Source organism: Paramacrobiotus metropolitanus, unplaced genomic scaffold (assembly GCF_019649055.1).
Source record: "Paramacrobiotus metropolitanus isolate TYO unplaced genomic scaffold, Prichtersi_v1.0 Parri_scaffold0000033, whole genome shotgun sequence".
Taxonomy (NCBI): Eukaryota; Metazoa; Tardigrada; class Eutardigrada; order Parachela; family Macrobiotidae; genus Paramacrobiotus; species Paramacrobiotus metropolitanus.
This window is the reverse complement of record NW_026570253.1, coordinates 16,520-32,850: the sequence shown is the minus strand read 5'-3', so window position 1 is coordinate 32,850 and position 16,331 is coordinate 16,520. Positions and strand designations below refer to the sequence as shown.

The 16,331-nt window shown below is 43.0% G+C and overlaps 1 protein-coding gene across 1 annotated transcript; it reads left to right on the top strand.

Moving 5' to 3' along the window:
- Positions 1-733: 733 nt before the first annotated feature.
- LOC129589053 (uncharacterized) lies at positions 734-15,492 on the top strand. Its single transcript, XM_055483534.1, has 14 exons — positions 734-1,157; positions 2,463-3,189; positions 8,968-9,327; positions 10,021-10,520; positions 10,933-11,768; positions 11,847-11,949; positions 12,155-12,229; positions 12,389-12,475; positions 12,631-12,787; positions 12,877-12,925; positions 13,324-13,410; positions 14,346-14,490; positions 14,591-14,740; positions 15,080-15,492. Exons 2-14 carry the CDS (start codon positions 2,502-2,504, stop codon positions 15,179-15,181), a joined length of 3,339 nt encoding a protein of 1,112 aa, XP_055339509.1. The 5' UTR covers positions 734-1,157; positions 2,463-2,501; the 3' UTR covers positions 15,182-15,492.
- The last annotated feature ends 839 nt before the right edge of the window (positions 15,493-16,331 follow it).

Genomic DNA, 16,331 nt, shown 5'->3' with positions numbered 1-16,331 from the left:
GGAATACACGTGCACACACATGTTCCGGAAAACGGGCAACCTACCTACAGTAGGAATAATTGTGCGTACTTGACCGGTTTCCACGATGGCCATGGTCACCCATTTCGAGGAAGGTGCATGTAGGAGATAAATTAAAGGCAGTCATTATGATATTATTGACCCATAATACCGTGAAAGAAATAAATCATAATTCACTTCTTGTCGTTTTTTCTTAATTATCATCTGCGAAATATATATTGATAATAAATATTGATAAATAGTTGATTTCAATAATATTGACACTAGGACAAAAAGGTAAGGCGCTGATTAATATTCACTAAAACAGAAACTAAGAAAGTACTGTAATAATGGCTACTTTACTTACTGGCTGCCGTTTCCAGCAACCGAACAACGTGACCTTATCTGAACATTGCGTGAAATAAACGAAAACTAAACACACTTCTCCGCATATCAAAAGGCCGGTTTCTTGTGCATATTAATTGAAAATTTTGACTGAAGCTAATAATAAAACAGTGCAGAAAGTGCGCGATACGGCAGCCATGGCGTCGTCGACAATGCCGGTGCTGTTCTCTCGATCTCGATCGTCTTCCGCAGCGCATCGCGTTCCGATCTGTTTTTCCGCTTCTGGGCCGGTTTGCTGGCTCTCACTGTCTCTCTCGCTCGCACAGTACGCACACACACAGATTTCACAGCGGATCGGATGATCGTCTTGTTTTTCCTGCCATCTGCACCGGCACACGCGCTCACCACAGAAGCGCCAACGGAAGCTGCCAAAACCAAAAGAGACAGCAGTGTACCGTTTCCACGTTGAAAGTGTCGCTGTTGCACGCAGCTACCCAACTGGCAAAAGATTTTCTTCCTCAAACTAGCCGAAAAGGCGGCACGCATCGCTCTCATAGCTTATCGCTCAAGTTTCTTATGCCCGTCCGCATCGTAAAATCCCCGATAAAAACCGGAATTCTAACGGTTATTACGACGCTGTTAAGTGCTTCGGCATTTCGCGTTTGAGCGCGTGTGTGCATTTGTGTTGTCAGGGTAATGCGTGAATGTGTGTGCGGCTCGGTTGGCCAAAGTGGATTATCACCTGAGCCGTAGATCAGTGCGTGATCACAGACCGGTGAGCGGATAGAGCGGATATTTGCGTACAGCCGCGGCGGGTGAGTGCAGCTAGTATTAATCCGATTGGAGGTTGTTTATACGGATTAACCGGCTAATGAGCCGACTGACAAAAAAATACGATAAAACACCATAACTGATGCGTTTCACTTGTGGCATCCTTTGGAGGCGGGAAATGCAGGAAGAATGGTGAAAATGTCGCAGTCGACGCGCGAAGATGGACGGGGTGTCCGGTGCTAATTACGATGCTGATTACATGCCCACAGTTGGCATATCTGGGTCGAGTCATTTGTATTATGACCGTGACGGCAAATATAACATGAATCGCCACTGACGCGGCAATTTGCTCTTCCACGACGATATGCCGAAATTCATATCAGCCGCACTTTTTAGAATGTTTTTGTAGAATCCTTTCGAGATTATTCGAATTTTCGTAAAAGTCCGTTTCTTGAGCACGATGACTAAACAATAAAACCTAATGTCTAAAGCAAAACCTTCGATCGTTTTATCTTGCATGGAGAAACAGTCTTACAGTTTTCTATTATATAACAATTTTCAGGAAATTCTTAACTCATTGATTGTTGTATTGATCCAGCTTTTCTCAGAGCATGCATGTACATTCGTTTCCGGCTCAGTCGCGGTGCACAAAATTGTTCCTTGCAACGTGGACCCCTTTTTGGAACGAAAAATTTCTATGGTTTTACTACTGTTACTATTATATAGCGTAACTTATATATAGGTATGTATGCACATTTGTTGGGTCAGGCTTAGGATCTTTTTCTAATCGCCTGTATGAGGGTTTCTTAATATCTGCAGATGGGCAGTCTAAATATAAACGGTAATAAATTGACGCTCCATTAACTGTGGACGATAATTAAAGATTTACGCAATCCGGCGGAAATTAAACCATTTCAGCAGAAGCGCGCATCAGTGACTCATATTGCAATTGCTGATTCTGGCAATTTCGCGCCGTGCCGAATAGTTCGTAATCGGCTCAGCATATCAGCACATGTGATTACTAGCATGGCGTGGCATCAAGCGGGAAAAATGCATAACCTTCAGCGTCACTAGAAAATCTAACTTCTTAATGTTCGATTATTATTAGGAGTGTTTTAAAATATTTTTCAGTGTTTGCGTTTTTTATGAATTAACAACGATAATTATTGTGTTAATTGTTTCTTTCGTAAGTGTTAGTTACTGTAGCCGGCGCATTTGCCGCATGATTTCAGTTGAAAGCAGCATTAGCAGCTGCCAAGCGGTCTCCTTCTGACGCAAATAAGCCGACGCCAGCACACACCAAAAATACAAAAAAATGTTTCACATTCTTGGTTGAAATGTATTTTTAGCCTCTTCTTGCGGCGACGTGAAGACGCTGGCTGATATGCATGGCGCAGCGGCGCTCACACTCACCGGCTGCCAACTATCCGTCGCCGCGGCCCACCGCCATCGGGCGCCAGTATAGTGATTCCTTCGCCCGCCCCGGCCCGCAGTTCAGTGAACCACTGGCGCAGTCCCCCGCCCTCGGCCGACAGTTCAGTGATCCAATCTCTTGGTCCACCGCCAGCGGGCGACCATTCAATGAGCCGATAAGTCGCGCCTCCGCTGACACAGCCGGCTCGCCAGAGGGCGCCACCGCCTTTAACCTTCACGTGCATTTCAGTCCGCACGGCAGCAGCGGTAGCAGTCGTCACTACGAATACGATCAGTCTCCATCATTCGCATACCACTATCCGCAGCGTAGTAGTCACTATCATAATCGTAATAATATGCCATCGCCTCCAGCCACGTTCAACTCACCCTCACAGGTGAACAGCGCGGCCGACAATGCTTTGACGACGGCTGGTGCCGTGCCGTTGTCGATGCGGCTGTCCATGCCATTTCGTTCGGTGTTTTCGCGGGGATTCCGGTCGGATTTGTTGGATTTTAACCACTTTGATAACGTTTTCCGTCAGTTTGATCAGCCGCTGAATAGCAGTAGTGGTCAGACTGCATTGTTTGAGGATTACCGTCATCCTTTCGCCTTTGACCATAGTTTTGATGATGATCCCTTCTTTAATCCCGCCTTGAACCGAGGTACGTTTAAATGTTTAAGTGCAAACTGTTGTAATGGTGATTACAATTATTATGATTTGGTGCAAAAGTGTGTCCGCATACGTGTGATCTTGTACGAATCGGATATCCGATTACTGCACTGGTGTCCACCCGCTTAACAATAGCTGCCGATCGATCAAGTACGTACAACAACTGCACTGGACACTTCCGCGTTAATTTGACCAGTTAAAGGCGTTGTTAAGCTTCCGATCCAGTCATGATCAGTTAAGCTTTAAGAACACTGATGCTATTTTGCTGATTTCAGCCAATTATTCGAACCGTTGGTAAAAAAATTTCGTACGATGCAGATTTACTTGCAATTTTTATCGAAATTTTTGTAGAGTGTAATAATTCATAATTGTATTATTCAAACTAGTATTCTGTCTCTTTCTACAGTTGTGTTCTTGTATTTTATTGTTAATAAATCGTTTTATAATTAGAATAACCGCTGAAGTTACTGTGAAAATGGGGCATTCAAAGAATTTTTTTTATATGCACGCATTTCTTTCTTGCATTCGTTTCCGGTTGTAGTCATTTCTGGGCGAGTGCGTTGTACACAGTAGTGGCTGTTGTTGATAGCCAGTCTGCGCGCAGTAGCTGCTGCCGAGTGTTTAGTAGTGCTGTTGACGATAAGGACTGGAGAAAAAACAGATAAATCTGGGTGACAGTTTAGTGGTAAACGTCTTACTCATCCTCATTAAAGAGTAAAGTTAAACGTGCAGCTAGCGCCCATAGACACAAACATACAAGACACGTCGCTGTTCCCTCGGTGACTCTTCGCTTTCTTCGAATTATGCCCCGGCATAATTTAACATATGTACAGTACATGGCGCCATATAGGTATACATGAAAGTATAAATTAACGTTTTCCTTCGCTGTCTGTTTTTTTGTTTCTATAGATTTGCGCTATGCTACGACAAAAACTTAAGAAGACTGTAAAACAAATCTGATTAATCTTTAATTTTGTTTATTGCGGTTTGGGTTTGAAAAATATTAAAATCATGCGTAGGGCTAAAAATGTTACAGGTGCGATTGTGTTAGCAATACTGATGGTGAGATGTTTTCATTACTTCTCTTGTAAGTTTTTCATTTAGGGATCTACCGCTACGGTAGTATCGTTTTAGGGAATGTTTTTGAAATTTTAGAAGGAAACGTGCGTGATTAGTTTATTCCACGTAAAAAGGAAATGCGCTTAAATGATAAGAGAAGCGCGCAGAAAAGGGCTGCAATGTCGGGCATAAAAAACCGGAACGTTTGTTTCCGGAATATCCCGCTGAGAGGGAACAATAGGTAATTACCGGCATCTTGATTGGGTTGGATGCTGTGTCCTTTCTGCGCATATTGTCGGATCAAGTGTCCATGTCGCGCATCATCACACAGTACCCGCATCAATCACGTAATGGACACGACAATGCCGCCGTTCGTCGGTCTATTTAGCGCATTAAGCAGCTTTTGTTGCGCAGCCAGCGAATTTAGTTTGTCACCCAAAATTAATAAAGATTATCGGCCCTACAGAAGTAACACTATGCGCATTGACAGATTCGCCGGAACCATAATCGCCGGTTTACATATTCTGTCACTCTAGAAACGTTAATCATTTAATGATATGCATAAGTATATAGCAACCGATTGCAAAAATTTTTACATTTTTGCAGTCCTTACATTATAATTTTTATTACAATTTTTTTGCAATAAGTATGTTGTTAATAAATATTTGAAACAAACTTTTATGCCTCCCCGTTGAGGAATTAGTTTATCGTAACTTACTCGATAATTTTTTAGCTGCAAAAATGCTTTATCGCTATACTGAATGATTCTCTTTTCAGTGAAGTTTTTTGATAGATTTTCTTCGAATGGATGGGGTACAAATTACAATCAACAGAAGAAAGTATTTCTAAAAATTTTCGTATTTCTGGATGTTTAGACATATTATTCGGCTAACACAGTACCTCCGATTTGGAAGTTAGCTTAACGCCGTGCTTGTTCCCGTTGGATGGTTAGCTAATCAGAATCGGTCAAGCGGAAGAGTCTATCGTGGCGTCTTGCGAGTGCGTGTCCGCTGTCATTCATTCCCGTAATTTCTTGGCTTTCTCTTTTTTAAACGACACATCCCCGGCATCACATCCCTTGCACGCTGGTCGGCTGGCGCCTCCTGCTGTACTCCGTACTTGGTTTTTTCTTCTTCGGTAGTTGCTCCTCTCCGCGTCACTTACGTAACGATCTAATAAATAGCTAATGTTGCATTATATTCACTATGAGCCGGCTAACGGCATAATGCTGACGTCGCCGGGCATTCAATTAAGTCGCCCAGGGCAGTCCCCGGTGTAGTGAGAGTGTTTATATCGCTAACGGCGGATGCACATGATCATTTATCCTTTGGACGAATTATCATTAACGGATTATTATGGCGGCATGTGAGTGGAAATGTGCACAGGCTGAAGTGTATGTATTGAAACCCGTTTCTCGATAAATTTTACAAATGATTATTGCCGATTTTTTTAGATTGTTGCTCCGAAATGCGAAATCTATTGATTGTTTGCACGTAATCGTATATTTTGCATATTTTCGATATTTTATTTGGTTTTAAAAAAAGACTAAGTACTTCTACCATTAGAATACAGTACTGCAACTGCATAACATTATTTACGCTCCTTCACATCTTGAAAACAGAAGACCAAGATATGAATTGTTAGAATTAATTGTTTACACCACCAAAATGCGTAATTATGAGAACATAATTAAACGGCAACCAGAATAATTTTCAGCTTTTATGTACTGTCCTGCTGTGTACAGACTGCATCTAGAAGCGTGATTACAGTTTCGATCTTTTGACTGGCAGACCTATGTACAATTGTACATACATACGGTTGTAAAATTGCGAAAGCCAGTTTGTGTTTCCAGCCTCCGCGAATGTCTGTTATATTGTTATGCGGATTGTCTGCTGTGAATGGGGCGATATGTTTGATAATTGAAGAATAATTGTTACGCTCACACCGTAGGAGGAATATTCAAGCAGGCCAGCCTTTATTTTCACCGTCACGTCCGCCTTTTTCATCTGCCGCATACAAATTACGAGCGACCAGTGTGGGCGACCGGCAACGGACCAGAATGGTCAATTATTACTTTCTTAACTAGTATTTGCACTTGAAACTAGTTTTTCATTATAAATGACAGTGCCGTAAAGCAGTTAACGGTACCCTAATAACAGTACCATTTCCCAAAATATGTTTGAAATCAAGCAGTTTGTTTGATATGATAACAAGAAAAATTGAAAAAAAGTGTTCGCAATGCCGAGTAAATTCAGACTCAGTTCTGCGAATCTCTCTAATATACTTATTCAATTTGTAAACAATTCTGTCCTTATTTTTCAAAGAGTTAACATACTATAATCTATATTAATATTAGCATTTCTATTTTCTAAGTTTCTAACTTTGAATGAAACAAAAAAAAACTTAAATCGTGTTCTTACCAGTTAATTGAGCGTTACATAAAAAATGATAGCATAATTATCACTTCTTCGCGCTTGGTTGGCGATTACGAGATAAAATGCTGCAGCGTCTTCTGTTTGTGCACCGGTGAGGGAAATGTTGTTGTAAGTATTTTTATACATAATATAAATAAAAAAGCAGTATACGACAGCAGTTTTGTGGTCGGCCTAGTTAGAATCTAGAATGACCGGTTGGGCTAAAATGCCGGTTGGGCTGCCGTGACAGCAGCTGATTACGTGGACAAATTTATATACACCGAAGATGCTGAGCCGGCAGTCGGACAATTCAGGGGCTCATGCAGAAGGTGTTGTTTATTTAATATTACGGAAGCAGCACTACACTGTACACCGAAGTCGCCATACGCTCACCCGTCAGCTACAACAACGCTGCTTAATTTATGCGTTGAGAATGTCGACAGGAGGAGAAAAGAGAAAAAAGACACCGCTCTGCTGGCTTCCTAACCGACCACGTGCACTTGTCAATCTGCTGTGAAGTACTTACTGTATTTCTCTCCCGATCATGCACAGTTGACTTTTCATACCCAGAGAGTCCCAGGGTCCCAGACCTAGTAGCTTTGCTATCTCATTTGCTTATATTTTACACTTTTTACTTCCAAAATTATCTTCAGAAAAACTGATGCTTTTTCGAAGGAATTTCAGTTAGAGATTGCACTTTTTATCGCATGATCAAAGCAAAAGTAATACTTCTGAAATGCTTACAGTTTTACAAAAATATGGGCTGCGACGTGACAAAAAAAAAAACAAACAGTAAAAATATTTTTTTAAATTTTTTTTGAAGCGTCTTTTTGCTGTTTTTTTTTTATTTTATAACTCTTGCTAACAAAATCTGAAAAGAATAAAGACATTGCTATCAAATTATGAAAATCTGCGTGTAGACTGTAGACATATTCCGCGTGTATACGGTTTATTAATACTTCTATAATATATATATAGGTAAGATTACCGCTTGTGCATTCCCGTATTACATTATTTTTTAAGCTTTTAGTCAGATTCATAGATGCATATCATATCGAGTAGTTCAATAATTAAATCTATATTATTACTGGCATAATGACATTAGCATAAATGCATGCATGTTTTGCATACTGTGTTTGTACGCCATTGCATGCACTTGAGTCCTTTCGGCTGGCTGAGGTTTGAAGAGGTTTATTTTTACCGCCGGTTCAAAACTGCAATAAAAATGGTAAAGCTAAAATTTGTTACTATTACGAGCATATTTCTGTTGGTAATATGTAGGCCAGATTTTGTAGTTGTCGCACATATAAGTATACGAGTACGAGGTACTTCTATTCTACCGTATTTTTTTCCGTCTTCGTGTAAACTGTTGCGCGCGCCCGGCATTTTGTTTCTAAAGTCAAATTCTGTCTAACCAGTTTTGCCGGATAACGGTGTATGGCACGGCATCCGCGAAAAACGCTTTTCCGGTGCTCACACAGGCGTTGTATAAACCGTATACAGATCCTCGCTGTAAAAATAGTCAAAGGAATTCCAACTAGTTACGTCGGCACCAATATACTAATTCAGGGAAGAGTGCAGTCGCGGCGCGGCAGCATTTTTTTCCATCTCTTCCATATTTCTGCTCATATCTGTACATGCGCCGCACTTGAAAGTAGAACAGTGTCGCACACAGCGACCGAGTGTGTACTCAACGTGTGAAGTTGCTGCTTGCAAGTGGCAGTTGGGGATTATAGACTTTAATTGGCCAGGCATGTTGAGAATCATTTTTTATCTCATGTTATTCACCGCAAAAATGACCTGCTTCGTTTTTGCATGTCGGGAAATCATTTTTAAATTTGTGGAACTAAATAATGTTTTGCAACTTTGATGGAAAGTATCCCCGTATCCGTCTTTACCGGAGGAATAAGTTGTTTTCATTCACTTGACAATCAGCATAAAGTTTGTGTGTTACTTTATACGTTTGACGAGGGCGGGGGAATTTTGTAAGCTAATTGTTCAGCTTATGATGTTATTCTGGATATCCGTTTTGCGTGATCACATTATTTTATTTGGCTGAGTTCTGTGATTTGGATTACTGTTTTTGATTCAATCGCCGGAAAATCGATTCGGAAATCACATTTGATTATCGTGCAAAATGAATGTTTTTACACAAGAAACCTGTGTAACTCGATAATGCTTTAATACCGTAAAAGTATATTGATGCAAATAAACAATGAAAGTATGGTATCCGGCCAAGTCATCCCCGGTGTCCGGTCATCACCACGTATACCCGTTGACCTTTACTGGCATTTCAGATCCCCCCTCCGCCGCCATGCTGCACTCTCCCTCGACCACGCCCTTCCGCCGAGATGTCACGCCCACTCCCTCGCAGTCCAGCCGAGTCAGTTATTCCCGCAGCAGCAGCAGCGGCAGCACAGCCACCACCGGAAGTAGTGTGGTGCACACGGGGGGCGCCGGTTCCCCGCCGGGGGAGTTGGAGGACACTGTCCACCACATTATCCACTCGGAGCCGCCTGATCAGCTGCAGCAGCGCGTTAAGATCTTCATTGCACAGGACCGGGCCCGCAGTCTGGACAGCAGTCACGGCCCGCCCGGAGCGGTGAGCGCCACACGGCAGCACTTTCCCAGGATCTCCGCTCGGCTGCCGCATGGAGGTGAGTTGCCTGTTACTGTTAGCTGCACTAAACAGCCGGCAAGACGGTTGATGGCGATTATTTTGTAATGAGTTTCTTTTCCGTAGATTTTATAATGATCATAATAATGAACTATTATTTCAGAAATTTCGATCGATCGAAATAACCATTCAAATAAATAGAATACGATGAAGTAACGATGTAGTTTTGGGCCTTTTGGCGATCACGGCTGGTGTCTTGCTCGATATTGCATATTGACTTTCGGCGATCTAAAACTGACCTTCGCGCGTGTAAATGGTGTTTGAATGCGCTATTTTAGTTGGGATATTCATGGAGAAGTAGCCGGCATATATTGTTTAGATTTAGTACCTAGCTAGTGGTACCATTTACCAAGATGAATGGCATGCGCGTGAGGTGCGATCCGATGGTTTGGTGGCGGCGATCTGCGATCTCTACAGTCTGATAAATATTGATAAAATGAATTTCTTGTCAGCCGTTTCACATTTTATTTATGTACGAAAGAAAAAAAGTTTTTATTCCCTGTATTCGTTAGTGAAAGTCAGCAACTAGACCAAAACTGAATTCCCTGAAAATTTCAAAATAATTAAGCAGTGTCTAATTTCTGCCACTAATTCTTTTGTTATATTTACTACCCTCATAAAATTTTCACCGTACTGAAAGAGTGCTGACAGTTTAATTTGTTTGGATGGGCAGGTAGTCTCAGCTTCTCCTTCTCTACCACCTCCACGACGATGCACATTAACAGCCCGGGCGGCAGCAACATGGAGTCCGCACAGGTGCCGCCGCATCCGCTGCTGACCCTGGAGCAGAAGCGGCAACTGAAGGAGCGCCTCCTGGCGCAAAAGAACGAGCTCATCTCCGGCCCCAACACCTCCGCCACCATTCTCACCTCCGAGCATGATCCTGGTGGTGGAACCGGTGCCGGGTCCCTTTCCCGTGGCGTCCCCACCTCTTCCGGCAGCGGTGGAGGTGCCGGCGGTCCGGCCACCGCCAACTCGGTGGCCGAGCGGGTCATGTGGTTTGAGGGCTTTCCGCAGCTGCAGATCAGCCACCAGCCGGCCAGCCGCACCCATCGCTCGGCGGCGCACATTGCTCTGCACAACTGGAAGATGGCCAATCAGGGGATGATGATGGAGGAGCGGATGGGCAGTCCCTTTGGACAGGGGTTCGCGCGACCGCCCTCGGTGGAACGGGTAGGTGTTAGGTAATCTGATTAGGTCAGGATGCCGGTGATGAGGTCATTGCACTGGTTTTATGTGCCGGTGCTTTAGTGTCGCTGTTTGCCGATTAGTGCACGCGCTAATTGCGCTGCATCACATCCGTGAGAACGAAAGCCGACTCATATTCATATGCCAAGTTTTCACGATTTTTTGGTTACATATTTCTTTTCTTGATTCGTTTCATGAAGTCTTTTTAAGAAGTATAACCTAAAAATATAGTACATGTTACAAATTAATTATTTAACTGGCGTGTCACAAAATGCAGCTAGCAAAATTTCTACAACTGCCTTTTCTTCGTTGGTGTTATTTGTTTTATCGAAAACCACGAGCAAAGAAAATTTGAAATGTGGAGGCCGTTGACATGCGTGGTGTTTTTATTGGGCAGGAAATCCCGATCATCCGGGAGACCGACAGCGTCAAGCCTAATAGCAGCGCCATCTCTATCACACTGGAGGCGCCCTCTAAGCAGAGCGCCCGCATTACCAGTCCCCCACTGCCTGTGGGCAGCCAGGATATCCTTCCGCCCTCCAAACCCGGCAATCATGCCCTCAGCACCGCCGTCATCACCCCTCAAATGCCGGTCCTCACCGAGATCCCCTCGCCCCGTGGCTCCGCCCAAACCTTGGCGTCCCGCAAAGATATCGACCTCAGGGAGACCGAACGCATCATCCCGACCATCCTGCCCTCACCCGAGCCCAAACCGGTCGACCGCAAATGGTTCCGAGAGTCAAAGGAAACAGCGGCGGCGGCCCCGGAGACCCCCCGAGAGGGAGCAGCAGGTGCCTTTAAAGCCCCGACGCGCAGTGAGGTGCAGCGAGCTTCCGAAAACATCATGCGGGCTCTGCAAAACGGCATGCGCAAAGAAGAGAAGATGAAAGAAAAGGTTATTGAGCCGTTGCCGTTGGCAATGCCGGTCAAGAAGGCCGCCAGTCCACCTAAGGTTACTTCGCCCACCACCACAGCACCGCTGGACATCCCGCAATTCCACTACCCCCGTGGGCGACCGACCACTAAGGCCGATAGCGAGTACGTCTTAATGGAAAAGGTCAAGAAGGCTTTCGGTGGGAAGACAGAGCTGAAGTTGGAGGATATGAAGGAACTGATGCAGGTCCTGGGACTGCCGTTCTACTGGCGGAGGCTGCTTTTCCTGGCCGCCCTGGGTGGGGAGGCCAAGGAGGAGCCCGCCGTAACCTTTGATATGATATGGAACACCTGGAAAAGGTAGGCGGCTGCTTTGACCAATACAGCAATTGCAGTCGTCAGTGGTGACCTTTATTATGAGGAATCTGGTTGATGCAGGATAACGGCCAACTGCTATGACGACGCGTCGCGATTCGTTAGTCTGCTAGCCAAACCCGGTTGTGATTATCTGCTGCCAAATGATTTTGTACCCCTCATTCAGGTTGGCTACTTCTCATTTTGTACCCCATATCGTAGGTTTTTTTTCCTTTTTAGGGTCGCTGTATAACAAGTAGTTATACGGGGAAAAGCTATTACTGCATTTACGCAGCAATATAAGTAGAAATATCTAATTTTAATTTTTCGCTCTTTGCCATATTTTCTGGCGTTGGTATATGTGCCTCGGTTGCCGACTGTGCGTGTTGCAGGATGTGGTAGATACGCATCCTGGCTTGAACATTCTCAAGGAAGCCCCCGAATTTCACGCTCGCTACATTAATACTGTAAGTACTGTGCCTTACCCATATTTCTGGGAGATAATGTTTTGATCGTATATATATTTTAGCACTCATAAGTCATAATAAAGCATTATTTCGGTTTGAGTATGGGTAGGTATTATGTATGTAAATGCGCAAAGAACTTTCACTGATTTTCCCATGCAGGTGATTGCCCGTATCTTTTTCTGTGTGAACCGCTCATGGTCCGGTAGTATTACGATTGAGGAGCTCCGTCGCAACAATTTTCTGCAGGCAAGAAATCAGCTGATACTGCAAGTGGTATTTTTGCTGTTTTATGGAGTTACGCAAACTGTAATATTCAAATAAAGAACAACTGAATTTTCGAACAAGTATCGGTAAATGAATGAGTTCTGATTTTAACAACGAAATTTTTTTGGCAATATTAGGTGCTGGCGACGCTGGATTTGGAAGACGATATTAACGTGATAACGGAATATTTCTCTTATGAGCACTTTTACGTCATTTATTGTAAATTCTGGGAACTGGACCGCGATCACGACCTGCTGATTGATAAGGCCGATTTGGCCCGCCATAATGACCATGGTGAGACTAGTGCGATGCTTGTTATGCGCTCGGAAAGACTACACATAAGAACGAATAACTTATAATCAGCGCGACATTTCACTTTCCAGCAATTTCCTCCAAGATGATTGATAGGATATTTTCGGGGGCGGTTACGAGGTGAGAATGTTTTACTTGACACCTGCTCATTAAGGTCAATCTCCAGTGCTACGTGCTGTTCCAAATTACATACGCGCACTCCAGCAAACCCGCTAAATTACATCGATTTCTTGTTTCTGGGCATTTTTCGAAAATAAATACGAGTATAATGTGGCTCGAGCTATTGTAGAACTTCTCGATTATTAATTAAAATCTTGCTACTTATAAGCTACAGTGACTATTAAAATTCGGATTTAATGCAGCTTCAAATTATTTTTTGCATCTGCAGTTTCAATTTTTTTTCTCCTGCTTGTGTGGCACAACTCGCAACATTTAGTAAAATTAACACGATACAGGTACAATAATAAATTAAGAAATACTTCGTATTATGCGATGGTGACACTGCTATAACTGTGCAGAGGTAGCAACCAAAAAGAAGGGAAGATGACATATTCGGAGTTCGTGTGGTTTCTCATCTCAGAGGAGGACAAGCGGCATCCGCGCAGGTATGATAAAGTAAATAATTGACGAGCTGTGTATAATAGCCAATTTCACTGCGGGCGTCGTCTGCTCGGAAAACATGACAAAATTTGTTAGCTGCGTTAAACGGTAGTTACGATACACGCGGGGCGCAACAGGTGATCTCCCGCTGGCTTCGGCTAATTTATGGATTGTTGTCTGAATGTTCATTTATCACGATTTGTTCAGTGAATTGTTCGCATTTTGTAACACGGTGTTGTGGAAGTCTTTCAGTCGATCGCAAACATTTAACCACTTGTCTATCATCTTTGAGCGACGATACTAACTTGAGAATGCAAACGAATGAATCAAAAAATGTTTCGTGAGGTCGTGCAGAGTAGTCCTGCATAATGCAGACAATTAACTTAACACAAAATTAGTTTTTATATCCATATACGGGGCTTTCAAAGGCGGAGACAGGCAATCCCTTATCTATATTTATCGTACCAAGTACTGCACTGCCGCATTTTTGCACAATTGTAAATATATTAAATGCCTTACAGAGAGTTTCCAGCGAGAGGACGGCGTTTTAGCGTACATTACTGATAAAATAAAGCGTTTTCCTTTCTTTTATAAGTAATTTACGCTAAAATCTGTGAATCATAAGTATTGAATTCCATTCTTTTTATTTAGCTTATGTACGTACAGATAGTTCCGCAGAATTTTCAGTACGAGTAGGGTAGTAACTGAAAATTAATGTGTACGGTTTATATTATACGGCTTTTCAATTTTACTTACGATTAATACTCGTATTTCATACGAAAACATCGTTCAATCTCAAAGCGCCATATCACAGTCATCTCGATTTCTTCAGGATAGAAGTTTTTGCTACCCACGTGTACTTCTATAAATGCGCTTATGCTTTAATTTGTAATCCTGTGGTTAAATGGATTTACAATACATTTACTCGTACTTTTTGCAGTATTGAATACTGGTTCCGTTGCATGGATCTGGATGGGGACGGTGTGCTGTCCCTGTATGAACTGGAGTATTTCTACGTGGAACAACTGCAGCGCATGAAAGCATTGGGCATCGAGGCGCTGCCCTTCGAAGACATCGCTTGTCAAGTATGCAAATTCGCAATAAGTCGTAGTTAGCGATATTTCCGACCTGGCACCAGTTTGCGCAGAATCAGCGGCAGCGATGTTTATGTGAGACCTTTTGTAGATGTTAGATATGGTGCATCCCAAGCACAAGGAGAAGATCCTGTTGACCGATCTGAAACGCTGCCGTATGACGCCCTTGTTCTTTGACACCTTCTTCAACATTGAAAAGTACCTCCTACACGAACACCGGGATCCATTCGCATCAGCCAAGGTACGCCCGAAGCGCCTTCACGATTAACTACGATCAAGCGTGCAGTGGATACAGTTTATTGCTGAGTTTTCTTTTGTATTCATATAGATATTTTTATGGTGTTATAATTATGCAGGTGGTGCGTTTCATAATGATGAAATTGTTCCAACATTGTAAGATAATTCGACTGCAGCAACGCCTAGCGGAAGTTACGTTAGAGTAGTGAATTATTGTACTACTACAAGTACTGCACTAGTACAAAATATTGTACGTACTGCACAAAATCCGCTGGTATGCAGCAATGACGTGTTGTGCGGATTATAAACATGTGAGTGACTGGTTGTGGTCTTTCTTGTGTAGGTGGACAGTGAGGACAACGAGCCAATCAGCGACTGGGACCGGTACGCCGCCGAAGAGTACGAATTGCTGGTGTCGGAGGATGCCGCTACGGAAGATCTGTAAAGAAAAAGTCCTTGACTGGCCGATTGTCATTGTGCCTGAAAATGGTTATATTAAACTAACTTTGTTGCGCGTTTGTATGATATTGACCACTTGTTGAAAAGCGCTGGTGTTGCCGCTCTGGCCGGTGTACAGGGAAAGCGCTTCGTTCATTGGAAATACGAGTAATATGCGTTGAATTGTGTGATACGTGCTCAAACCGGTTAAATTTAGTGCCATTTTTTCTTTGCAGACATTTTATGCTTTTGACCAGTTTTGCTGTTATATCCAACAAGAAAAATCGATGGTGTAACCACAATAAAATATGATTTCAGCAGATACAGATACATGTACGTGGCTTCGAAATTCTGACTGTCAGAAGTCTTTAAAGTATGAACATGGTTTATATGCCATTTTCTGGGTCCCTAATACTGCGAAAATCAGCCTCTAATACAGTACTTCGCTTTATGGATCCAGCTAGCTATTTGCATATTTTGTAGCGGTACATGTACAGTAGCGAATCTTTCAGACACAAGATTACCAGACGAGCAAGCAACTGAAGCAATCCGATACAGGACTTCATTAAATAATGGGCTGTTTCGCTGCTGTAATGCGGTATGCTGCATTGTGGACCGTGGTTATACGCGCATGCACTTTCTGAATACCCTTCCTTCACTTCCTGTGCCGCATAATATGTAAAATACATAACTAGAAAAATGCACGTTAGCGTGCATTGGCAGACTGGAGCGTGACTTACCAGGGCCCGGTCACCGGCTCCGAAAAATTTCATTTTTTGCAGGAAGACAGAGTAATCGTTGGGTATACAGTAAGTACTTAAAAAAGTATTTTCATCGGCCATGGTTAAGTGGGCATGGCGAAACCTAATTCCAGTGAATTAATACATACAGCACTATGTACTGGGAATACCGTTTTAATTTTCCGTACAATGTGAGGGAGGGGTTTGTGACCAATACGGGTGATCAATGTCAGATCCTTCTACAAATTACTGTTAAGCAGATTATCGAGAAGAATTATATAGTGCTGTGCTAGTTTGTATTGGGAAATGAAAATACGCCCCGCGATATACGTAGTATCATACATGATGACTGTGTGTTGGCGCAAATACAATACGCGTTATCACTAATCACTAGCTTCACAATTTTTGTTAAGTTGT

What these genes read in the sequence shown, in the direction of transcription:
- LOC129589053 (XM_055483534.1), top strand. Translation starts at nt 2,502, where the DNA reads ATGGCGCAGCGGCGCTCACACTCACCGGCTGCCAACTATCCGTCGCCG. An exon ending in GTCGCAACAATTTTCTGCAG is followed by an intron (nt 12,476 to 12,630) that starts GCAAGAAATCAG and finishes TGGCAATATTAG; the next exon opens with GTGCTGGCGACGCTGGATTT. An exon ending in TTTTCGGGGGCGGTTACGAG is followed by an intron (nt 12,926 to 13,323) that starts GTGAGAATGTTT and finishes ATAACTGTGCAG; the next exon opens with AGGTAGCAACCAAAAAGAAG.